The sequence below is a fragment of the Passer domesticus genome, chromosome 3 (genome assembly GCF_036417665.1).
Source record: "Passer domesticus isolate bPasDom1 chromosome 3, bPasDom1.hap1, whole genome shotgun sequence".
In the NCBI taxonomy this organism is placed as follows: Eukaryota; Metazoa; Chordata; class Aves; order Passeriformes; family Passeridae; genus Passer; species Passer domesticus.
Window position 1 is genome coordinate 46,297,243 of NC_087476.1, and position 26,757 is coordinate 46,323,999.

The 26,757-nt window shown below is 41.7% G+C and overlaps 1 protein-coding gene and 1 long non-coding RNA gene across 5 annotated transcripts in view; one reads left to right on the plus strand and one right to left on the minus strand.

Moving 5' to 3' along the window:
* CDK19 (cyclin dependent kinase 19) overlaps window positions 1-1,726 on the minus strand; it is a 119,117-nt gene extending 117,391 nt beyond the window's left edge. The window contains exon 1 of one of the 4 annotated variants that reach the window (XM_064412930.1): window positions 1,499-1,726. In XM_064412930.1, the coding sequence (XP_064269000.1) occupies window positions 1,499-1,587 (89 nt within the window). In that variant the 5' untranslated portion in view covers window positions 1,588-1,726. Of the gene's footprint in view, window positions 1-356; window positions 426-1,052; window positions 1,191-1,448 lie in introns of those variants that run through there. The other 3 variants (XM_064412929.1, XM_064412932.1, XM_064412931.1) reach the window with 3 other exon arrangements.
* Window positions 1,727-19,433: 17,707 nt separating this feature from the next.
* On the plus strand, window positions 19,434-25,659 carry LOC135296507 (uncharacterized). Its single transcript, XR_010358597.1, has 3 exons — window positions 19,434-23,275; window positions 24,993-25,133; window positions 25,523-25,659. It is a non-coding gene; the product is annotated as an uncharacterized LOC135296507 (long non-coding RNA).
* The last annotated feature ends 1,098 nt before the right edge of the window (window positions 25,660-26,757 follow it).

A 26,757-nucleotide genomic window follows, 5' to 3' on the forward strand; every position in this document is an offset into this window, starting at 1 on the left:
TTCCAAGACACACATAAATACCATTTATGCCTACAGAAAAATCCCTAGACTTCTCTACTAATCTAAAGCAGCAGTATTTTGTTAACCACTTCTGAAATTTTATTTAAGAGTTGTCATTTTTCCACATTCAGTCTCTTTTTATTCAAAGTTTCAGTTGGACATAATTAAAGGCTATTCCCTTTAGCATTCTGATAGAAAGGAATCACCTCCAATTCACAGGTATATTTTATCCAGCCTTACAGAATGTTTAGAACACTCTGCAAACACAGCCTGTGCTCGTGCACCAGGCACACACCACAGTGAAAAAGTGCTCAATGGCTCTTCTGAAAGCAAAGAAATCTATTTGGAACCCACACCTGCACAAGAGCCTTGCTCAGGTCTCAGGACTGCTCCCCTTCAACAACTGCATGCCAGCCAAACAATCCCAAATTGCAACCCTAGCTTCCCACTGCTCTCTTAACTATGACACCAAGAAAATGGCATCCGTGGAACACCTATCCCATGGTACCAGCTTAGCCAACACAGAAGATATCTTGCTTAGCCAACACACATGGGCTTACTGCCTAAAGGACCTCTCTGGATCAAGCCACCAGCCAAGTGTTTGGGGACAGGGACTTGTACCCTGCTCTCTCACGGGAAACTGATGGAGGCACACCTGTGCATGGGTACTGGACAGCAGCCACCAGCTCTGCCGACAAGGAGTGTCCCGGACAGGCCAACAGGGCAAACCTGCGGGGTGCCTGGGCTGGGGACACACCGGCGACCAACACACACCCCGGCAGCTTCCCGGGCCGCTCGGGAGGGAGCAGCCGGGGAGGGGCCGTCGGGAGCCAGGTGCTCCTCCCTTCTCCATCCCCTCCAAGTAATCGGAACAGAATGTCAAATCACGAACGCGGTCACACAAAAGGCGAAAGCGACGACCTGGGACACGGCGTGCAAAGCAAAGGCGACCTCAGGGCACAGCCCGCTGGCACCGCAGCACCTGGGATGGCGGGGGGAAGCGGGGCAGAGCGGGACGAGCTTTGGGTTGAACACTAGGTAGGACTGCTTACATAAAGGACGATTGGACATTGGAAAGGACTGCTCAGGGACGTGGTGGAGTCCCCGTCCCTGGAGGTGTTTAAGGAAAGACTGGATGTGGCACTTAGTGCCACGGTCTAGTTGAACACGGCGATGCTCGGTCATAGGGTGGACTCGATGATCTCAGAGGTTTTTTCCACCCTATCTGGTTCCGTCGCTCCGAGCAGCCGGGCACCGAGGCGCGGGGCCGGGGCACCGGGGCCCGCTCCCGGCGCGGGGCGGGGGACACCCGGGCGGGCTCCGCGCTCCGGCCCCCGCGCTGCCACAAACTTTCCGAGGAGGGAGGGAGGGAAGGAGGGAGGGGAAGGAAGGAGGGGAGGGCGCTGGTGCGGGGGTGGTTGGAGGGGGGTTCTCGGCGCGGCCCTTACCCGTCCTTGCGGCGGGCCTTGTAGACGTGCCCGTAGGTGCCTCTGCCCACCTTGCATCCCTCGTACTCGAACAGGTCCTCCACCCGCTCGCGCTCGGCCGCCAGCTTCGACTTGAACTCGTAGTCCATGTCTCACCCATGGGCGGGGAGGGACGGGCGGGCAGGGGGACGCGGCGGCCGGATCAGCACCCGCAGCTGGCGGAGCCCCCTCCCGGCGCCGCCATGTCCGGGGCTCGGCGGGGGCGGCGGGCGAGGGGGACGGGGCGGGGGGGGCGGTTTGTTTTTGTTTTGGTTTGGGGCTTTTCGGCGGGGGGGAGGGGGCGCGCTCCGCCGCCGCCACCCGCTTCAACTGGGCTCCTCGCGGCGCGGCGCGCGCGGTGCCGGGAGTCGTAGTGCGGCTGCGGGAGCCGGCCCCGCCGCCGCAGGCGGGACGCCGTAGCGGCAGAACTACAATTCCCGGCATGCCCCGGGTAGCCCCGGCCGGGCGGCGTCGGCGCACTGCCCTCTCCGGAGACACCGGAGCGTTTCAGCGGCTGCTGGGAACTTGCTGACTCTTCACATTGCGCGCACAGGCGGGAGCGGCGAGCGCGGCCGGACGCGGCGCCTCTGGCTGGCACGGAGCGAGGGGGGAAGGACCAGAGGAACAGACGGGGGACACGCACCCCATGCTGCGGGGCGGCGAACAGTGCAGCGACTTGTTTATCTCGCCAGCTGCCATTCACGGCCCGGCCCCGCCTCCCTGCGGGACGCTGGCCTGTGATTGGCCAGGGCTGCCCCGCCGTGCGGCGGGCGGGGCGGGGCCAGGCCGGCCCCGGGGCTGTGGCGCTGCGGGTCCATGTTGGCAGCGGGGGTGGTGTGGGGTTTGTGCAGTCGGGTGCTGCTAAATGACCCGATTACTTGCGGAAATACGGGGCACATGCTGTGTTTGCGCTGGCATACAAACTAGGTGTATTGCTGCGTCTATAGGATCCGATGCCGTAGCAAGGCTGTGCCCCTTCAGCCCCGAGCAGAGAGGTTTTCAGACAAACGCGGCGCTGCTTTGGGGTTCAGGTTTCATCAGAGTACTTTGAGATCGCAGAAACGTTCAGGCCTTTTAATGTTATGTCTCGGTCTCTCGAAGATTCTTTTTGTGAGAAGCGTTGCTCGGCAAGCTTACTTGCGTTATGGAAGTGCCAGGCAGAGATGTCTGAAATGTCACACAGAATCAGTCAGGTTGGGAAAGGCTTCAGGTCAAACCCAGTCTGTGACCAAACACCACCACCGTGGCACTAAGTGCCTTGTCTGTTCTTTCCCTAAATATCTCCAGAAACTGTGACTCCACCACCTCTCCAGGCAGTTCCAATGTCTATTGACCCCGTCTGTAAAGAAATTCTTCCTGATATCCAACATAAACCTCCCGTGGTGCAGCTTGAGATGATCTCCTCTCATGCTCTCGCCTGTTGCCTGGGAGAAGAGGCTGACCCGCACCCACAGCTTCCTTTCAGGGAGTTGTAGGGACCTGACCTTGTACAGCCTGCAGGTTACATCCTGCTCCAGAAGCAAAGGACAGCCCCCACCTTGTGAGCTCAACCTTAGATTACTCCTGCCAGCAGCAAGTGAATGAAGCACAATTAAATTAGAGGAGGGGAGAGTAAAAATGGCATCTCTCCATACACAGAAACTATCTCAGTTCATCACCTGCTCTGCCAGCATTACCACAATGGAAAGTTTTTTCCACATGCTGGATGGGAGGGGTAGAGGAGCTGATGAGAAGCTGTCATTGCTGACAAAGCACAGGGAGGTGTCAACTGCACGATAAGGTACGGTGCTATATATGATTACTAGTGCATAGCTAAGTCATGAGGTCATAGCCAGAAGTTTGTTTCTCAAGGAAAGGCGGGAGTGTAACCATTTTGAGGTGATTATTTCTTCCAGAAGGCAATAGATGATTCAGAATTTCCCTTGGGACAGGTAGCTAGCAACTGAAATTCTCAGAAAACTTCATCACTCCTTGACCAAAGTAATATTTTCCAGAGAACTGCAAGTGCTTTGCTTTGCAGTTGCAGATGTGGATCTTTCTGAGCAAGGCCTGCTCATGAGCTGGCAATTTTCCTGAACAGGAGAAAGAACACCATCGATCTTTCAGTGTCAACATGAAAGACATTTACTAAAATTAGAGCTAACTATTTAAATTTTGCAAAGTGTTAGCATCTTTGGTCACCTAGTAATCAAAACCAACACTGAGAAGAAATGGACACAGACATAAAAAAGAAACCTTATCTGTAGAAGGTTATTTTACCCAGATTTATTCTGGCAGTTTTAACATGAATAGGAATATGGACTACTTTGCTGTTGGTAATAATAAACTCTTCAAGCAGTTCCCATTGCCCTCTTTGACCAAGAAAAATAGCCATTATTTCCCATTTTCACCACTAAGACGTTTGTTTTTACTCTTTTCATTTTACAATGGACTGACAAGACTGTCTTTTATTATAATTTGTCTTAAGTCCAGAGTGCTGGTGAGAGAGGGCTAAGAGCACCCTCGTTATGGTAACCTGGCACTAGTAAGCCAAGGCAGTATAATTTCCCCTCCACCCTATACTGTACACAGCTCCCTAGTGTTACAAGCAGCCATTTCATCCTTTCTTCCATAAATTAATTGTGCTTTGCCAGTAAATATTTTGGCCCTCACTGCTGCTGCTGGGAGGCTGTCCGAAAGAAACCTCTCTGACAGCTGGAAGCCTTTTAAAAATCTCAAACCTACGTTTCCTTGTGACCAGTACCAGCTCCATCTTTTCTTCCTGTGCAAATACTGTCCTGAAGTAGCCTTTCCCGCTCTCCTGTGTGTACCCCTGCCAAAAGTATTTATAGACAGCAGTCTCATCCCCACACAGCCTTGATTTTGCTGGACTAATCAAGCCATGCTCTGCTCATTCCCCTCGTGAGCCCTGCCAGTGAAGGCTGGACCGGTACAAATCAGGTAGTGAAAAACACAGAACGTGATCTGTGCCCTGATTCTTTCTCTTGTGACTCAGCCCCACTTCTACTTTCTGAATCCGTATGTTGGCCACACAAAAGCCACTAAAAGTGCAGAACCAATTAAAGAGCTTCAAACACAGGCCAGCCTAGAGGCTGGTAAGAATGAGGCTGCCATCTCATTAGTGCAGAAATTTTACTATGGTTGAAAGATGGAAATGGGCACATTTATTTCTTCTTGAGATTGGAGTATACAGCAGGATTCTGTTCCAAGTTCATAAAGGTGGAAAAAACTGTTTGTGTGGGCACAGGCTGTTAGACCTGCTGGAAAACAGCTGCCTGGCATCTCCTCTCCAGGTGGTTCCCAGAGGAGAAGCAGCAGCCAGCAGCCATTTACAGAGCAGTGGCAGCAAATCGTTTGAGAGAAAGAGACAGAAAAATACTGTGACTTTTCCATTGCTCTTCCAAGTTAGTGGAACAGTTGTGATACCAGTAACACATATTTAATACTATTCACGTTTTCTTTTAAAGTGTTTTACCAATTTTAGTACTCATTTCTAACATTTTTAATATGCAGTGCCATATCATTTGTTAATTGTGCTGATGCAGAAAGTTTGAGTAGCCCTAGCAAAGAAAACAGAAAATTATGGGATTGCAAATTGCAAGCAGGACTTTTTTCAGCCTGCCAGCCTAAATGAAGATGCCACATTGTCACTCATTAGAATCACCATGTCGTCGAAATCTCAAGTCACTGTGGTTAAGTTTCACTAGAGGTGAAAGATATATCAAGCAAAACTGAAAGTTGAGGAATTGAGTATCCTCAGCAGATCTCTAAACAATTCTCCAACACAGATGAGTCATGAATTTCAAATGTAAAACGGAAAAATTTGTTTTTTAACACTTCAATGTCAAGAAAGTGATACATGCAGAACTTTGTTCTTCTTTGTAGATTGCCTTGCACTTAAAATACACTCCTATTTTCTTTCCAGCATGCTTCATTCCTTGGCAATCTCTTAGAATTCTCTCTTCATTTGTTAGTGAGACCAAAAGAGAAGTGGTGGGATTTTTTCATTTTTCTTGGCCACATTTGGAAGTAGCAGCACTTTTTCTTAATTTGCTTTCTTTATACTTGTTAATATAATGGAAAATTTTTGATTCTTAGGGATCAAGATAGCATTTTTTCCAGTAGAACTTGAGTTGGATATTAATAAATACATGCACTCAGTGTTGACTTCTGTCTGTCACATTTAAAGCTGATGTTTCATCACTTCAGAGTGGAAGGATGGCTCTCAGAATTCCAAGGGATACAAGCAGAGAAACCTTAGCATGAATAGAGGTCTCATATGTACTATCGTCTCTTCATAAGCAGAGAAAAACTAACAGACCTATTCCAGAATGTGTAAAGATATACTTGGGATTTTTAAACATATTAGTGTCAGTGTGAAGAGCCTAATGAAAGTGGGACAGAATACCAGAAGATTTCTCATAGGGATAGATTAGAAAGTCCCCAAATTATTTATATCAATTCAAGTTCATATGTTATGATTCCCAGTAAAACTCTGAATTTTGGAATCTTTTATGTCAATTACCTTCTAAACCCCTATAGTAAAAGTATTAACCTTATTATATCTATCACATTTTACAGTAAATCTGGAAAGCATGCTAGGAGTGAAAGAAGGGAATGCACTCATGATATAATTCTTTGGCTAGCTCTGTTTTGTTGGGGGTTTTCTAATTCATTTTTATAGTACTATAATCCAAATAGTACTAAATGAGAAACCTTGTGCTGCTTTTCTTGAGCATAATCCAAGAACCTGGTCCCAGAATAGTCTGTACTGCTTTACTCCATGTTAAGAGAACCCTTGCAAAAGCTATTCCCTACCTTCTCTTTACAGACTAGCAAGTATGAACACTTACTTGACAAAATCAAGGTAATTCAGAATTTAGCAAGTAAAAAACAGTGGGAGACAGCAAAGTAAAATAGTTTTTTATATGAAATAAAGTGGTTAAAGTGAACTAATTAAAATGAAATAATTCTGCGTTGCTCACTGTGTTAGAGTTCTTCATTATGCCTCTGTACCTCAACCTTATTGCTCAAGCAGTGTAACCACATGTATCTATCTTAGGATATCCACTTAGTGCTTGTGAATTATGAAACAAGATGCACAAGCTTATTTCATTTGGGGAGCAGCATGCAATATTGTGGGCTGGCTTCAGTTTGACTGAAAAAAAAAAAAGCCAGAGGATACTACTAATTAATGCCTTTGTGTTCACATTTGAGAATCAGTATGACAGCTGGTTTAGAAGGCAAACCAATACCTCCAAAGCAGAGATTTAGAGAAAGCCTTGAATTCCAAAAATGTAGAAGTTGCCCATAATTATGGAGAAAGCATAAACTCTAATTCCAAATATAGCAGCCTAAAATGTCATCCTTTGGAGCTGCACAGTCAGTGTAACTGAGTTCCCTTGTCTTCATTGGTATTCTTGGTTTCAGTCTTCCTGCATTGTTGGCATTCTCATTCTAGCACTATCATATTCCATCCACTGTATTTCCTTGCCAGTCATTAAAGTTTTTGGAAGTTAAGTGATTCTAAACTTTGCATTAGAATCCACTGGAAAAGACAGTACCATGTAATGAAAAAGGAAAGATGTTTCTTTGCTCATTCTTGAAGCATATAAAGGAGAATACAGCTAAACTGCTCTGATAGCTTTCTGCTGTTAAATTCATTCCCACAGAAGAAATGGAATTGTGCTAAAAGGATAACCTAAACCACATTGAGTTCTACTCTTAGGTTTTCAACTTTTTCCTTAGATATAATAAGTTTTGGCAGAATCCATCCTAAATGCAAGCTCCAGCTATAGAAAAATATTTGATGACCGGTCTATACAATGTACATCATTTATATAAAGAGAATGTATATTATTCTTTAGTATTGCTCCTAGCCAATCAGATTCTGATGCCCTATTACAAATGTTTTCAACAGCAAATGTTCATAAGGGCATCAATAAATCATCTCATGGTAGGAGACGTGGGACAAGGAATAATAAACACCAGTTGTATATATTTGAAAACCTTTGAGTGATAAAGACAATTACATAATCATCTGAAGATACTGTGTAATCATTAGACTAAAATTAAAATAATTAGAATTTTTAAAGAAAATATCAGCTAAACCTCTGTCAGAAATTTTGTAGGTAAGGTGGCATTAACATGATGAGAATTAGAGTTCTTGTTTTTCTTTCCAGACCTATTTTCCCATGTATCTTATTCTGTATGGCATAAGAAGGACCCTCAGTTGACGGACTAACCAGTTAAAAGACAAAAGACAAAAGTAAACTGTGAGTTTTCATGACAGAAAGGTTGTCCCATGAGGATTCATACCTAACACTGAGCTGTTCACAGTTCATAAATGAACTGGGAAAAAGCACCAATGATGATGTGACAATGTTTGAAGAACATATTTAGTAATTCAGACCTAAAGCTGATTGAAAGGTACTGTGAGAGGCTTCCACAACAGTGTGAGCAGTGGCGGTTGAAAAGCCGTATTCCAAAGCACAAAGCAGCATAATGCACAAGGAGATAAAAACATACAGACACCACAAATTCTAAAAGATACTGTCAAACAGGAAAAGCCTTGCAGTCACTGTAGTGACTGCAGTAGTTCTCTGAGAAAGTTCAGAAGTGCTCAGAAGTGACTAATACCACGAGAAAAATGAACTTCTTTAGGAAAAGGATAAGAAAACATAATGTAAAACACATTTATAGTGCAGTGCACTACTTACATGTTGCTTTCGGTTCTAGTTACCCCATCTCAAAGTCCATGTAATAAGGATTACAGTAATTTTCAGGATTGAACAACCAAAACCCAGAAAATCGAAATGGCAAAATACAAATACATTGACAGCTTTTAAATACAAAATACTGGCACTGTCTTAACAAGTCTGCAGTACTCAAATTACTGGAAGATGGGAAGGCATACAGAAGGGATTCTTGCTACCTCCTTGCCCTTTTCAGATACTTTTTAAATCATGTGCTCATTGGGCCTCTGGTCTTGTCTACTACAGCCATTCTTATGATCCTGTGGGGAGAGGCTAAACACATTTGGATTTTGAAACTGGGAGGATAAATTATTTGGGGGAGGGGAGGTGATAAATGGAAAAAATTAAATTGAGACAAAAGGCATATTTGATTAATATTGTGTCATTTACAACTATTGTGTACTATGGTCCAGAGGAAACTTCCAGCACAGGAATTTACTGGAACACAGTTTGTTAGAATATGAGGAGCTATGCTAACAAAAGAAACAAGTGATCCAAGAGCTAAATCCCTCCTGCCTGTGAATGATTTTGTGTAACTATGGTGGAATTAGATTTAGAAAAACCTAAGAACTCCTATGCTGAGAGCCTCAATATGCTGCTGAAGTTCTGGTTTTCTTATTTCCACCCTAATTTTATTATTTCCTAACTCCATCTGTGCCTCAGTGGCAAAATCCTAAATTATCTAGATTCCAGAACTGTATTTACAGCCAAATAGGAAATGACAGCATTGGCTGCTGGCTCACAATGCTGAAGAAGTTGAGCAACTCTGAATTTTAAAAGAAAGCCAGATGGTCTAATGAGAGTAGAAACCAGAAGTTCCATTGTCCTGCATGGTTATATTTCTTTGCGGAGCAGGTTTTCTACCTGTAATGCAAGGTAGAATATTTTCCCATCTTTTGGAGAACTTTTATATAAAAGTATTACTAAAACTATCACTTAGTTTTACTAGCTCTGTCCATCAACCAGTAAAAAATTTGCATTCAATCAAATCTCAACAGCCTAAAAAAAGAACTGGCCAAAATCTTTTTATACTTCAGGCTACAATATTGCCAATACAAATCAGAAAAAAAATTTCCTGAGTCAAATCCCTATTGTTAATGCCATATATAGAAAAGACTTAAGCTCTGACTGCTGAAGAAAAAAATATTTTTTAAGCCCTTGCTACCAGACCTCAAAAATTTTATTGTCAAACCCCTACAGTGCTTTTGGCTGGATGAAGTATCAAGGAGAAGGTGACTGTGGCCTCACAGAAGATGCAGAAATGAGACTTGAAGCATGGGGATGATGCATTCACAATCACCCTTACTACAGAACATGAATGCCCTTGTTGCTAACTTCTTATCACTTGCTTCTGTCTTACCTTCACTCCAATTTTACACAGTCACTCAGTAAAATTAGAGCAATCAAAAATGTTAAAGCAATGCACCTAAGCTGAAGTAGGTTTAACTTCCACGTTAATATTTCCTTGAAGAATGAAGTGCCCTTGCTTTCCTGTAGCCTCTGGTAGCCTATTGTATCTGGTTGGGAGGGGGTTAAGTTTCCTCACAGCAGCCTGTGTGGTTTTGTGTTTTAGATTTGTGGCCAAAGCAGTGTTGATAACACACCCGTGTTTAAGCTACTGCTGAGCAGAGCTCTCACAGCATCAAGGCCTTCTCTGTTTCTCACTCTGCCCCCACAGCACGTAGGCTGACGTGAGCTGACCAAAGAGGTCCTGCACGCTGTGTAACATCACACCCAGTTATGGAACTGGGGGGGAGGTTTTGCAAAGTTGCCATTGCTTGCAGACTGGCTGGGCATCAGTCTGCTCGTGGGAGGTGGTGTGTTCCTTTCCATCTCTTTTTCTTCGTACTTTTTTCTTTCATTGCCTTATGAAACTGTCTTTCTCTTGACCTGTGCCTTTTTCTTGCTTTTGCCCTTTCAGTTGTCTCCCCCATCCCACCTCAGGAGGAGTAAGGGAGAAGCTGGGTGGGTGTTTAGTGGCTGGCCAGGGTCAACCTACCACCCACAAAAAGCTCTGAGGAAAGAATGAGAAGGAAATGGGATGCATCTTACTGGACTAATTGCTTTGCCACGTCTCTCTTCTTCAATGCTGTAGGTGGAAACAACCAAATTCTTATTATTAGGGACTTAGTGGAAGAAGTTACAGTTCATTTTCTCTTTCCCATCTGCTGGTGCCAGCAAGAAGGCAGTATGGATCTCAAAGGGATTAACAAACCAGTAATCAAAAAAAAAGTGCTGCTTCTTCCAACCTTTAATGCAGGCATAGGCAACCTATAGCTCATATGTGGCTTCTGCAAGAGCTGCACCAAATGACAGACAGACAGCAGGCAGTGCAGCTGTGGAAATTCCTGCACCTTCTGTATGTCCAGCTGTCATGAAAAGCAAACAAATTGAGGCCAGTAAAGCCAAAATTACCCTGCCACCTTGGGCACAGCTGTACTCTCCAGCAGAATCCTTACCAACAGCCTATAATATCATTCTAAAGTTTGACCTCTCCTTAGTGTCATGGGGTGTCACATGAACTTGAGCTTTCATCTCTTATCTTCCTTAATCTGAAACTGTTGTGTTTGATTCTGCACAGACCCAGTCTTGTACCATGACATCCAAACCAAAATTTCCCCCTGACTGAAGTTTTTCTATTGATGGGTAAACCTGTGGTAAAACAATCTCCTCCAGTAACCCTGAGACTTCTGAGGAACTGCAGGAATTTGGATTCTACACATGCACGAGCTTTTCAGGAGTGTTGGAAAGCAAAAAAAAAAAAAACATTGAAAGGGGTTTTTTTTGTTTGTCATCTCAGAGTAAGGAGACTCAAATTTTAGGAAGTGCATTTAGTACATTCTTTAAATAGAGCTTCAATAGTAAGTTAACAGAGACATATTTAATTCAGAGTCTATTTCAAACCACTTTGTTAGGAAAGTGGAAAAAATGCATCACATGTGTTTCAGTTCTTCTGGCTATAAAGTAGGAACAATCATCTTTAGACATCCTTAGTAGGGCTGTCTCAAATCTAATTAGTAACTGTGGGCACTCTGAGTACTAACCATTCCTTTATTAGTCCTTTCCTTAGTAGTACTTTATTATTGCAAAATTATAGCTACTAGTGCAAACAAAGTTTTCTTCATATAACCCATGGAGTCCATCACTTGCAATGGATTCTCTGGCATAAGACAAAACACTGGGAGCTGTAATTTTATCATGCTTGTTGTAGAAGTAAGCATGCTTGCAATAGAAATATTTGTGCTATCAATGGCAACAGAAACAATAACAATAGACTGGCATTAGATTACCAAGCTGTTCTCAGTAGTGAAATCCCAACCTTTGTATGTAATAAACTGGATGCTTAAGAGAAAGAAGATAAAGTAAGATAAAGAAAATTTGTTGAAATGGTGGCTGTTGTGCTGGTTACACTAAAAAACCCATTTTGGTGCTAAGCTCACTTCAGTCTGCTTAATTTTGATGTGTTGCTTTTGACCCTAGTCACTCCCAAGTAGAGATCAATTCTGCTCTTAAGAAATGGAAAGCCCTGGCAGAATTGGATCTGTGCCCCATTCCTTATGCTTTCCCCATGTCCACACCTCAGGTTCACTGCCCATCATCAATCTTCCCTCCCCCCAGTGCCCACAGCTCCTTCCTCCTGCCTCCCAGCTACCAGCTGGGTGAGAACCAAGGGGCTGCTTTTGAGCTGAGCTTGTGCTGGCTGCCAGCAAACCCAACATAATAAATAACCTTTGAGCTCAGGCAGCAGCCTTTCAGTCAGAGCAGTAATTTGAAGGAAGTAGTCTTTCCTTTACTGAGCTGTTATGTTTCTTAAAACTTGGAGGAACTTCATAGCTTGAAGTTTTCTGTTTCTGAGCCAAATGTAACTGAAATGAACTTACAGATTCTAAAGTTATTAGAGAAGGTCTGACAAGATGGGTAGGCAAACAGCATGTTACCTAAGCCCTGTTTCCTGAGGCTTACAGTCCCAGAGAAGTATCCTTTGACAATGTAATAGATACAGTTCCCAGAAATTTATAAATAAAGTTTAATGATGGAAGGTATGGGCAATATGCAAAATATTGATCTCAGGAGTTTCCACACCATTTACAATATTCAAGGGAAATCTCCAAAGTCATTTAGCAGAAAAAGCACAGTGGGGTTGATTTATTTGGATTCATATAGAAATTAGTAGACACCGGGAGAACATTTCAGGAGCCAGAACATGTGTCCTTGTTAAATGTCTCTGCCCTAGCAGTTAGGCATCATTTCCCAAACAAATATAATTGTAGTTAATTGTCAGAATTATATTTAATCCTAGACAGGATTATATATAAATTAAAAAGGAAAAAGAAAAAAGTATTCATAAGGTCCATACTATACAATTCCACAGAATGAAAGATTTTCACTTCCTTTAGGACTTCCTGCATACAAAAGATCTTCTACTTGAATATCCACAGATGAGAATCATTGGCAGTGTATGTATGACTATACTTTCTGCTTTTATTAAGTGCATTATTTTTTCACATTTTGAGTGTCCTAGGTTGTACCTGACCTGAATTCAGATGCAAAAAGAAATGGTTTTGGCACAGTACAAGTAACATGATACCTGTTCTAAAACCTGATAAAATTGCACACTTTCTTTTCTGTATAATCTCTTTTCCATTATATTATTTGAATATTGATTCCACATGTCATGCTTATCCCTTCCAAAACACACTAAAAGTGATGGGAAAAAGGAAAAAAAAGTTCCAGATGCAAATTCACCTTGGCATGACCTTGATGGAAGGAAGACAAAGACATGTGATGAACTCAGTGGCATTCCTAATAAATTTATTTATGATTGGCAACAATTTGGATTGCATTGAAAATATGCCAGTTCCTTGAAATAGTAGAAAAATCCATCTAGTGTCAAAAATATGTTTCAGAAGAACTTAAAGTCTGAAAGCATTCTGGTGGTCATACAAATTCTGGGTGAATTTTAAAAAGGGGAGTAAATTTGGTAAATTACTAATGAGGAAATAATATACAGTGCTGTAGCTCCTGTTGGTCAGGCAGCAGAGCACATCGTACACTTTCATAGAGAAAGGGGCTAATAGAGAAGTTCTGGACACATATATGAGAAACAAGATGGGAAATAAAGATAAAATATGGAAGAAAGCCTCAGAATATGGGGAATTTGACTTCCCATCTCAAACTGCTCATGTGTAAAATGCAGATCTAAGTGCTGTGCCCTAAGCATTGCAGAGCTTTCAGCAGGCAAGTCACGTAAAATCCCCTTCAGGACCTCTTTCCTACATACAGAAGCTATATGGACTTATTTCATGCGCTATTAACCAAACAAGTTCAATTTTTGTGTGTGGTTTCTCTCACATCAACTTAGAACTATTTTTATCCGTTTGCTTTATGACTACACATTTATACTGTGAGCACAAATTAAGTTTGCAAACATTTGCTCCATTCAGAGTCATTATTTCTCCCCAGCCCTTTATCACTGACCATTTGCAAAAGGCCACTCACCACCACAGTTCTGCCAGACTGACCCCAAACAGGTCCCTGGTGCCAGCAAGGCTGGCAGGCAACCTCCAGTGAGGTATCCAAGGGGATGAGCCAAGGAGCAGCTACACAACAAGTGTGGGTGCAGTAACCTGCTGCAGGATGGTGACAAGCAACCAGGTGCTGGATCTTTATCAGTTCCAGCTGTGTTGGGAAGGAAACATCTGTCTGCAGCCCTGCTGACAGCTAAGCCAATGTAAACAGATCTAAACCGTGCTAAAGCCTTGACTGCACACAGCCTTCTGTAATATACTTGCTATATTGATTGGAAAAATCAATAATGCTAAGCAGGTAACCCCCCCGTGCAAGCACATTTATAGCATTCTAAAGGGTTTTTTTTCACTGATGGGATATTCCTATAAATTTTCCTCTAATACAATAAGAAATTTTGTCATAATCTACAGCATGAAGTAGTGTTGTATCCTAGCCCAACATATAAACATAAAAAATTAGCATCTTTATCTATCATGTCATAAGGCCATTTTAATTTAATATTATCTAATTGCACTGCAATGTAAAATAGTACAATTTTAAAGTAGTTTTAGGATGCCTTTCTTAGCCAAATAAAACAAAAGGAAAACAAAAACTACTGAGCAGGGCCAAATGAAGCTGCAGGATAGCTGGGAGGGTCGGGCTGTAAGTTATTATGTTGTTCCCATGCTGTGTGACATGGAATGTGCCACACTGAGGGGTGCTTATAGCCCCCAGATGTAGCCAGGTCTCCTGAATGCCCTTTGGTGGCAATTTGAAAGGATACAACTTGAAACCAAGCAAAACAGCAGAATAAATGGATAGTTTCTGATACTAAATTCCTTCAATCACAACATTTTATTTATTACACAATATGTTTCAAAATTATACCCCTTATTTTAAAAGTATCTTACTTAAGAAACCTAGCCAGAATTCATTGCTATATGCAAATATATATAGAATGCATAAATACATAACACATAAAATTATTAAACTTTACTAATCATAAGATTGCATTAACACAGGTAACAAGGCTGCTTACCTGCTCGGATGCTTCTAGCAGTGCATTCAGTTTGTGGATGTGACTTTCAGGTGCGGCTTAGCGCCGTGCCTTCTGCATATTTACATGCCACTGTAAAGGTCTGCTCTTCCCTTTCCCTCTGCCTGAATCACACAGTCCTCAGAACTCACTGTCCTGCTGAGTTGTGAAGCTGTGGACAAGCACAGTAGATCTGGAGAACCAAAACCTGCAGGCAATAATGCATATTTGAGCTCTCGCCAGTGCCCATGGCCACATGGTGGGCAAGTGATCCCATGCTGTGCCTGTCAGCCACCCAAATTTCTAATAGAGTTAAGAACAGAATGAGTCTTCCCAAAGGCAGCATCAGAGTTAGAGAGTTCAGAAGTGGCTTAATACTTGCTAGAAGCTCCACCTAGGCAATCCACAATGTCTTAGGAATGCAAATATTTTGCAGCACTCTGATCCTGGCAGGAGGTTTCTTCTTTGTATTCTTATAACAAATCCAAATCAAATAATTTGATCCTGTGGGACAATTTCTGCATGAGAATAGCAAACCCAGATATCTTTCTCAGAGGATTTGAAGCTGAAGTCATTCTGAAAGCTCCACTGTAATTAATATATATATATATATATATATATATGTCTGTGTGTGTATATCTATATATATATAAAGGAATAGCCTGCAAATATAAAAATAGCAGTACCAGCATATGAAAGCAAGACATTTAATTTCTTTATTTAAATAATTTAGATACAGCGTTAAAAAAACTTTAGATGAGACTTAAGATCGCACATTAAGATCTGAATTCACCTACTGTTTCTAGCCAAGATTCCATTTACTGGAATAAAAACATTTGGACAGGCAAGTACCAAAAAGAAGCGGCAGGAGCTGATCTCCCAATAATGAATTGTATAAGAGTATCCCGAGTAGGGGCAAATTCTGGGACAGCACATTGACAGCCATAATAATTATGTGATCTAATAATTATGTGATCTGGCTGGAGTTAATGGGATTATGGCTACCCTTCCCTGCTTTTCCTTTAGAATAACCTTGTATAACAGAGAGAGTTTGATGGAAGACGTGTGTTTCCCAGCTCAGCAATCAGAAACTTCTGAGAAGAACTCTAAAGACAAACTACCCCTGAAGCAAAAAACCAGCACTTCCTACTGAAAGTCAAGACACAAAGCAAACTTGAAGTTCACCCTGTCTCAGAAAAGATTTGACAAAACATCAGGACCATTTGGTACTGTGTTTGGGAAGGCTGCAGCAGGTCCCATTATCCTTGCACTCTCTTGTCTGGTAGAGCCCACCTTGCACCATCACCCTCGTTGATAAAAAATAAGGGAATGGTATATCCCTTTTTTTTTTTAAAACACACCCTGTTAACTCCTGGTCCAGAGCATTTCACACGTGTTCCTCACTGCCCTGAGTTCAAGCAGATAAACATGTGGCTGTGCTGTACCAGGGATTGCAGACCCTGCCTTCACATTACCTCAGTGAGATGCCTGTCTGCTACTGCTACTGCATTTATGCAGAAAATGCAGGAGTGCTCAGCAACTGGTCCAAGGTGTGTCCTGCACAGACACAAATACCTTGTAGTCATTTGCATAAAATCTCACATACTGTGAGACAATCAGTACAGGAGGGAGCACGAGCCCAGAAGAGCTAAACAAATCCAGTGCTCAGAAGCCAAATTTGTGGCTTGAAAGAAATTGCATTGGAGGGAGGGTTTGACAGGAAGGTACTCTGTCATTTCACTGATGGACTTAAGGTTTCTCTCAGATCCAACTGTGACTCTGAGAAATGCAGCACACAATACAGAGAATAAGAAGTTTGTTCTCTCTATCGTTTTTTGAACCAACGTAGCTCCTGAGCTGTGTGTGGAATGTATTCAGAATGTTTTCCACCTTTGTATAGTCTCCTATTATCATCTGGAATTATGTGGCAAAATTAACCACTCTACTCTCATACTGAGAATGCTACTTTTGTATTATGCTTTTTACACATTCTTATTTATTGTTAATAATCATATATACTCTTGCTTTATTTTTAATACTACTAATACATTTTCCATTAAATGCTCTTGTGTCATTTAAAACAATCTATAGCCATATTATCTTCAGATTGCCTCACGTATTATGGCACTGTGAGAAACTGGGTGTTGGAAATAAAATGTTAAGCCACCCAAAGCCACTGTAGTTAATCATATTTAACACCTGACTAAACTGGGCTCACCCAGAGCTTTTGGTAGAGTCCTGCTCAAGTCATTCTGTACTATTATGTGACAGCCCATTAATAACTGCAGTTTCTATTAAAGTTGGATGCAATTCTAAGAAGCCAAAGCTCTCTGTATCTAGTTTCTCTGGTACAACAAGGCCTCTCGGAAGGGCTTGTCATTTATTTTTCTGTGACCTACAGATGACTACTGATCCTTAATCTATTTGGTTTTGATTGGTATATCATCATGACAAGCATATGAGAGGACACTGCAGAGAGTATGCTCTGCTGGTCAACCTCCATAGGGCTGCCGTAGTTCTGAGTGGCTTTTTATTTACTGTCTTGAACCTATAACAAATACATCCTCTATAGCAATCAAAGTGTTAACTTTTGTCATCTCCATCCATATTTCCACCACAAAACTGATATGAAAACTCAGCTTTTGTGTTGCCTGAATGATGTAATCCCCCCAAACAGCTCATATTTGAAATGGATCAAAGCCCCCAGCTCTGAAGAGCAAGTAGAGTGCAGAGTGTTAAGACAGAGCAGGCTTTAGTGTGGAGAGACATGGATTTTTTTTGAAACAGAATGGGATTAGAGACAGATTTACAAAGAGTCAAGTACATCAAGGAAAGGGGATAGGAGCTCAAGGATATCCTACTGCATCTTACTTTAAAATGTATGATTTTCCCTTTGTGGGAATGCTTGAACTTGACTTTTTTTTTCACTTGAAAGGGATAGCCTTTTCTTTTCTTCTGTCTGTTAGCATAAGAAAGGAAGGCTTTTAGTGGTAGCTGGAATTTTTTCAGCTTGGAGACAAGGGGAAAATTCTGATTTCTCAGAATATATATTTTTACCTATAGAAAAATGGCCCTTTCATCCTTCTGGCTCGTTTTTAATCCCTCCACATAAATTTCTTAGGTTCCCAGGCTTTTTTCACTCCATGAGGATATGCCCTTTGGTCATCCCGGTACATATGGTTGGGAACCTGCAACTGTGTGTACCTGGGCTTTTGTCACTGCTGGGGACATTACAATGCTGGGGACATAACCACTGCTTCCTGTACTGACTTTGACACTGACTCCTGACTGTTCCAGTCCTCCTGCTTTAAGATCCACTGCATCAGTTCCCCCTTTCATAGGACTCACAGGCAATCCCCAGCAATTTAGCTTCCCTGCAGCAATGCCTTTACCCCAGCCAGCTGTTTGGAAAGGGACAGAAATTCCTGCAGGAAAAGAAGTTCCAGGAATTTCCAAATTCCTTCTCCTTCTTGTTACCAAGAAAATCTAACAATCTCTCCTTTGATGGAAGCTCCTAGAAAACTGCAGTCTCCATAGTTGCTGAAGGATGGATGCAGATTAAGGGGGAAAACGGGTTAAACAAGAGATAATAGACCTCCAGAGCCTCTTTATTCCACAAAGAATGCTGACCATGAGTGTACTCAGCAAAGGGAGAAATATCCTGGGGAGATCACAGGAGAAAATCCTGTTGCAGAAGAACAACATGCTTCAATAAAACCAGAAAGGCAGATAGGTGCATCTGTTATCAATCAGCTCTTTAGACAAGTTGAGGAGACATGGAGCAAAAGAAACAAGCGTTCCCTCAGGCTCAAATTCCTCCTTGGAATTTCTCAAATGTCCATGGCTGCAGAGCTGTAATTCCCGGTGCGCCCTGAGAACAGCAGCTACAGCCACGTTCCTTAGCAGCCTGCTTACCCAGCCGGGGAAACCAGCAAACCTCTGGGTACCTGCACAGAAACCAGAAACCACACTGCCTCACCGGGAAAAGCAGGGTTAGCCCATTCATCTATCAAGCCAAAAAGCACTGAGGAATTCCTGATCACATACATACTCGCTCATTGTTTCTTTATTTGCTTGCTTTCAATAAGGATGTTTAAATTGCAAAATTAACTTCCTGCGAAGTTGTTCTACCACACCAGTTCGGCTTTTCTCCCAGAGCATGGAAAACTGCAGAGTGCATTACCGGTGTGCTGAGTGCCAATACACTAATGTTAGCAGCAACCAGACCCCGGCAGTTTCGTTTAGCATAAGAATAGGTTTGCTTTGTGATGACAATGCTGACTGAAAAACAGACGTTTCTGTACAAACACTTTCATTTAAAGCTTGACCACATGTCCTTGTACAACACAAGCTTGACCACACGTCACACACCCTGGTCCTCTGTTCTGACTCGCAGTCCCCTCCTCAGTCCTGGCTGCCCTTACCATCCATGAGCTTCGTCTCTAACTCCAGGCAGCCCCATCTGCCTTGTCCTTTACTTGTCACAGAATCACAGAGAATCAACTCGATTGGAAAAGGCCTCTGAGATCACCGAGTCCAACCTCGTCCTCCCTGGCTGAGCGCAGGCAGGGTGGTTCCTGCCACCCATCCTCTGGCACTGCACTCCCTGGCAAAGGCGCCGTGCTCCCTGGCAGCTCCAAAAGGGCAGGGCCTGAAGTGATGAATTTCTAAGTGTAGGAAGAGAAGGGAAAAGAATTCAGAGAGAATGTTCTGTGGCAGAGCAGCGAGTGGATACCCATTAATATTTTCGTTTGGGAAGTTTTTTTATTCTGCAGATCCCTTCCTAGAGGTGTACACTGAGATTCGTGTAGGTGGCAGCAAAAGGAGGATTCCCTGCATCGGTGCTGCATGTTCTCTTTGCTTCCAAAGTGTGTTCTGTGCTCCTGGATATTTCCAAACCCTCCTCTAGCCTCTGGACTCTGGCCTCAAACCAAGGAGAATTCAGTAATATATGTAGTTAATTTGAAACCAATTATTTTTTCCAAGGTCAATAATGGGAAAACTGACTATCAGCAAATAACCCTCCTGAGAACACAATTCTGAAGGGATCCTGTGTTTCCCTTAACCAAACAATGGTTTAGAAACTGACCAGATGTTTGCCTACTCAACTTACCAATCTACTCCATGCTTTTCCTGTTTCTTCAAGCAGGCCTCACAAAACCTGAACTAAAAGTACTCAGCAGACACAATGGCATGCTTATTCTGCTCAGACCAGGCTTAATAGGGTGTGTGGCTTCTGAATTTTAAGAAAATCAATGACATTCATATTGCATTTGCTAAAACAAAAGTTGGAACTCTTCTTTTTGGTTTCTGCGTTTGGGAAGAAAACGCCAAGTTTCACTATCCACCCTTCAATAAAAAAACAGTCAAAGAAAAATGTTTCCTGTGAGTATTGTAGATCTTCCTTGATCAGCCAAGGTTTACATCATGGACAAATATGCCCATTTGTATTCCAAAGATGCAGACTCAGGATGCGCCCAACCTATTTCCCTACCACAACCTCATCATCCCCCGCTTCAGATTCCTCTGTTCCCCAGGCACCACCCTGATTCATAATCTCAAGAAAGTAGATGCTTGATAATCTTGCAGACCTGCACTACAACTGTGTTCACTGTGGATTTTCCAGCCCAATTGATTGCCTACTGTCTGCCTTGCTAACTTCTAGAGCATGAATGCTATTTGCTTATCTGTCATCAGAGTGGCTCTCTCTTTGGTGTCTCTTTGAAGAAGGCCAGGACCAGCACCTCTTTGGCATGCAATTTCATTTATGTGGCTTTCTTCACTCTGAATTTCTTCATCCAGTGCTAGTCACACAAGACCTGCAAAACAGTTTCACCTCCTGGTGCAGTGGTTTTTAGGGCCAGAAACATTATTCCATAGTGTTATTATTTCCAGCTCATCAAAATTAAATCATTATTTTTCTATCATGACTCATCATTTTAGGACTTGGTTAAGTTCCATGTATACAAAAGATATGCAGATGAGAAATGCAATGTACATTACCTTTTACAGATCTTGTGCTGATGACAGTAAGTTGCAAAGCATAGATTTTTGTTAAATAGGAAAAGAAAATAAAAACTGTGCAACAGAGAAATGTGTGAAACTGATCCTAATGCCTTGAATGGAAAAATTCTGCACAGAGGAGTGCAGTGCAAGTTAGCACAGGGTGACATCACCTTTTGGTGTGGCTCCACCCTGAACAATCACACTTGGTGAGGCTGGGCTGTGTCAGGCTGAGCAGCCCTGCATGAGTGTACTCTGGTGTTGCAGTGTCAGCTGTTGCAGGCTGACAGCAGAGTTTTTCATGGAGCCACATCTATAAACCCTGGGCTTGTCAGCTACCAACTCTGCTTTGACTCCGAGTCAGATGCAGACATCAGAACTGCAGACATTTTCAGTTAGATAATGCAAATTCCAGTGCTGATGCTGCAAAGATGGAAGACAAATGGTTTCGGGTCAATGTTCAGCTGGGGTCTTTCTTACTATTTTTTAAAATTTCTCTAAGAAACTTTTTAATATTTTCTCTCCAGTAAAGATGCATCAGTCCTTCAATCCCTGAAACAGCAAGGCATGACTTTTATGCAGTTTTTCATCCAGTATATGTGCAAAATTCTTAGCAGTGTAAATAAATCATATTAATAAAATAAATTATTCCATAGACTATGATTTATTACAACATAGTTTATAGGGTTCCTGAAAATTAGTAATAAAACTGTTGCTATGCCTGCACAGATGGTTCATTTCTCTGCTCACTCTTCCCAGACTGGACGTATAGTTTCACTGCCACTTTTCCACTTACTTTTCCAGTAGAACAAGTAGATCCTTTGGTGTACCTAGAAAATTTAATGAATCCTTGTCTAAAATATGTTGGGTGATTCATACCCTAAACCTACCTGTTCTGCTACACCGACCACCAAGGGAAGCCCTGGCTGACTCATCTTTGTTATCAACATCTGCACTGCATATGTAAAAGTTAAATGAGGTTCATTTTTCTGGTGGTATCTGCAATTGCTTCAGTCAGTTCCTAGCAAAACTGTCGTATTTCAAAGAGCTCAGATACATGGTTTTTTGAAAGCCAGGAAAGCACTTGAAAGTCATTTGACCAAAGGAAAATACTGATCAGCCTTTCCACAAATCTTTTTGCCACAGAGCGATGAATGTCTTAAAACCGTCTACAAAGTAAATGCACACAAACACAGGTGAGAAGAATGCACCAACAGAAACATGCAGAAATCTGGATCCAATAAACTGATGCAGAGGAAGTACACAGAACCTGGGCAGAACTGACTGATGTTCTACATAAATAACACTTTCTAGTTTCCCATGTAAAACCCAATATGGAACATTTAGTATCCCAACTACGCTAGGAAATTAAACTGTGAAAAAGAAAAAAATTATCACTTTAGTGATTCTGTCAAATGGGAGAGGCTCGAGAGGTGGAACTGTGCAAACATTGTGAAATTTAACAAGGCCAAGTGCAAGGTCCTGCACTTGGATTGGGGTGATCCCAAACACATATACAGGCTGGGTGGAGAATGGACTGAGAGCAGCCCTGAGGAGAAGGGCTTGGGGTGCTGGTGGATGAGAAGCTGAGCGTGACCCAGCAACGTGTGCTCAGAGCCCAGAGCCAGCTCTGTCCTGGGCTCATCCAAAGCAGCGTGGCCAGTAAAGAGAGGTGATTCTGCCCTTCTGCTCTGCCCTCCTGAGACCCACCTGGAGCACTGCATCCAGCTCTGGGGCCCCCAGCATGAGAGGGATGTGCACCTACAGGAGTGAGTCCAGAGGAGGCCACGAGGAGGAGAAGGAGAAGGAGAAGGAGAAGGAGAAGGAGAAGAAGGAGAAAGAAGGAGAAAGAAGGAGAAAGAAGGAGAAAGAAGGAGAAAGAAGGAGAAAGAAGGAGAAAGAAGGAGAAAGAAGGAGGCGGGGGAGGGGGAGGAAGAAAGGCTGGGAGAGCTGGGGTTATTCAGCCTGGAAAAGAGAAGGTTCCAAAGACACAGACTAAAGGAGTCTGCAAGAGAGTTGGAGAGGCACTTTTTACAAGGGCCTGTAGTGAGAGGACAAGGAGGAACAGCTTCAAACTGAAAGAGGGTGGGTTTAGATTAGTTATTAGAAAGAAATTCTTTATTGGAGAGTGGTTAGGCACTGGAACAGGTTGTCCAGAGAAGTTGTGGATGCCCCATGCAACATTCAAAGGGTGGATGGGGCTTTGAGTAACCAGGTCCAGTGGAAGGTGTCCCTGCCACTGGCAGGGCACTGGAACTAGATCATCTTTAAGATCCCTTCCAACTCAAACCATGCTATGATTCTATGATTCTGTGTTATAAGTTCCAAACACTAAGTTTAAAAAAATCAAATTCTTATAATTAAACTGATGGTATTGCTTAAGGTGTGTATTTTCATAACCAGGCAGCATATATGCCACAACATAATTGCACACAGAGACTGAAATCACTGGTGAGAGATACCCTGTTGACCAAATGACAGAAAGGCTCCTGCACCTGCAGTTAGCAGTAAGTATAAAAGTTCAGTGTACGTCTTCCACCACGGCTGGCATAGCTGGTGCACAATTTTAAAGCTGCAATCAAGGACAGTTGTGCAATTTAGACCTTAGCTAGTATTTTGAAAACACAGAGGGAGGGGCAGTATTACACTACTGAAGAAATATTTATGAAAAGTAAGGACACAAAGTAGATTCCAGTTTAATTAGGAACTACTGGTCCACAGGGAAAAAGAAAAAAAAAAAAAAAGACTGCAGCGATGAAAAACTGATATTTTTGCACAGCACCTTGTTGGGCTTTATGATGAGCTCCAGTTATGCACAACACTGTGTAGTAGCTTTGTCTGCCAGTCTCTAAAACAGCCAGATTACTTTTTATATAATCCAAAAATACGCTCTCTGCAACAATTTATCTTAGAGAAACTTTCAGAAATCAGTCACAAGCTTTGTTTAAAGATTTTGTTTTTGAAATGCTGACAGCAGATTAGCTCTAGCATTGTCTACAGAGATACTTAAATGATGCTGTCACAGAGAGTAGAATAAATTATTTCAATTGTAAATCAGCTAATTATACATTAAATCTGGTGCCTACTCATCTTTGATATAAGAAAAAGCTTTTTTCTTGCTCTGGATGAAATATAAAAGTGTGCTCAAAGCCATGTGAAGAGCCATTTTGTTTTTATCCTATCAGTATCCCTCAGTGTCTCAATTTAAGATTTTTATTTCTAGTCATGTGATAGCCTCAAGTTTTCTTTTTACTTCATTTTTAGAGTTTTGAAGTTTTCAATGTACACATTGACAAATACCCCAGAGGTCGAATCCCAATTTATTTATGTCTGAAATCTCATTATTTATGAATAAATCTCATTAGTTTAAGACCTAACTGGTGTTTTTTTATGCTTTGGCTTATTAAAATTGATTATAATATAACCAATGTAAATCCCTTCTTTATATAAATGAGCAATTAGAAACAATGTAAGCAATTACAAACTATATAAATTTTTTTTCATTATTTTTTCTGATAAATATATGAAATTTTCCCTGTGGAAGGCTGATTATAAATCGCTCACAATCAATCTCTGCAGAAGCAACCAGCATAAAGAGGAGACAGCCAGGATTTCCTCAATCAAGTCTAAAAGAAAACTTGCTTTACCTCAAAGACAGACTAAGCAAAAACAAAAGGAATATAACTTTAAACTGAACTTTGGATGTACCTAGGTTCTCTTGGGAGAAACATGCATATATGGGATCATAAAAAAAAAAAAAAAAAAAAAAGGCATCTTTGTTAGCTCTGTGTAAACTAAACTCCTCCATGTGGTTTACATCACATCCTTCCCAGGCTGGTTCCTTCAAACAAAGTTTTCTATACAGCCCAGGTTGGGTATTTGAAAGGTTGGAGCTTTATTTCTTCTTTAAAATATAATAACCTTTTGGGAGTTGGGGGGTTTTTTAACAGATTATTTGTTTTCTCTTTGCCTACTGCACCTTTCTTAGTTTAGCTGCTTATCAGAAGATAATGAAAAGGTCTCAGATATGAACTGTTAACAACCTACATCAAGGAAATGAGACAAATAAACTTTTAATAAAGATCTCTTTTAATAAAGATCATAAAGATATGTTCATTCAGTATTAAACCATAGTACATGCCAACACAATTAATTAATTTAACTAATACATCTTATTCTTTGTGATGTTTCTATTCTTTGTGATGTTTCCCTCACCATGGGCAGATGGGGGAAGAAGGTAGAGCACATGGCAGCCTGAATTCCTACTGAAAAAATAAGCAGAAAAAAAATCTGGCTTGACAAGAAGATCAAGGATGAGGAGAAAGGGCACAGTTCATTTTCTTCTCTGGAACCCCTTCTCTGAAGGTCAGTTCTGATTATTCTGTACCCTGGTAACAGAAGACAGTAGATAATATTGTAAATTACCATTCCTTCCTTCCAGAGGAGCCAAGAGAAGCCTGCCTCTCTCATTCTGTCATGCCTGCTAATACTTCTGTACATTAATTGCTTCTTAGATTTGCATAGTTTTGTTGACCTCCAATTTAGTTTAAAAGTTAAATGTGTAAATGTTTGCAGGAGCAAGGCCTGAGTTTGTGTACTGACTTTTTCAGACTGGACTAAAATGACTCATATGACCAGGGGCTTTTGGAGATTGGGGAAGGGGAGAAAGTGTGAGTTTTGCTAATATGTCTAAATTCTATTCTTCAGTAAAACAATCTTCTCAGGGAATTTTAAGTGAGCCTTTTCATTTTCAGGAACACAACAACAAGACATCTCAAGCAACAGTTTCCATGTACTTTTTAATTGCCTAAATGTAAGGGCTGACACAAGCTTTTAGAACACTGAAAAACTAATACCAATAAGAAACACCAGGATTACTCAATTCTCTTTTTTCAGTCCCTCTTTGAAGATAGATGTAACTGGTTTAGATTTTGTTTGAATAATGTAATATCTTTAGTAAATTAGGTACAAATAAAAATTGAAGGTAACTACAACTGAGTTAAAGGTATTTTTAAGCAAGGATAAAATATTTATGTTGTATTTGTGAATTAAATTCATTATTGCATTCAGGGTATTACATTCATTAATCAAATACCTATAAAAACCTATATAGGCATGACAGTAATTGCATTGCCATTGACCAGTGACAGAAGGGGAGTTTCACAGATATACAACAATTTGGTAAGGTAAAAATTGATTTGGCAGAAGATCCAAAAGCAAACAATATTCTAAATTTCATAAAGACAAGCTTTGAGAAACCAGAGAACTTATTTGTGAAGTCAGGGACCGAGGAATTCAAATATTGAGGATAATACAATTATTTGAAATGAAAAGGATTAAAGTGTGTGGACTTTGTCTCAAGAAAGCAGAAAGAGTTTTACTGAAGAGAGCTAGTTGAATAAGTAACCAAAAGCGAAGCCCAAAACATTTGCCAAATGGCAAAGAGGCTTAAGCACAAAGGAAATGTTATGTGGGGGATGAAGAAAAGGCAGGACAAAGTAAGAATTACCAAAAGTCAGGCTGAATTAGACTTTCAAAAAGATATGAAAAGCAAACAACAAAAAAAGATTCTTCATAAACTAAAGACAATAAAGAAAAGGACTATAGTGCTATGGAATAAAACATACAGAGGAATGAAAGATAATCTTGGCAAAATACAAATTGCACTTTGCTACTGATCTGAAGTGAATACTTTGCCTCAGATTTTAATGAGTACATTGACTGTTCATGGGAGCAAAGTCAGTTTAGACAACTGCAGGAGTGTGGAACAAAGCATCATTTATAACAAGGACAGAACAGAACTCAAGAAAATGAACGCAAGACCCTGCATCTTCTCCACCCCATTTCTGAAAGGAACTGATATGTGAACTCATGGGTCTACTGCCGGGTGGCTGGAGAGGAGCAAATTTCACACCCATCACTAAATGGTGGGTGATGGTTCATTTCAGCACTGGAATTTTTATGGCCCATCACCATGACATCCAGGCCT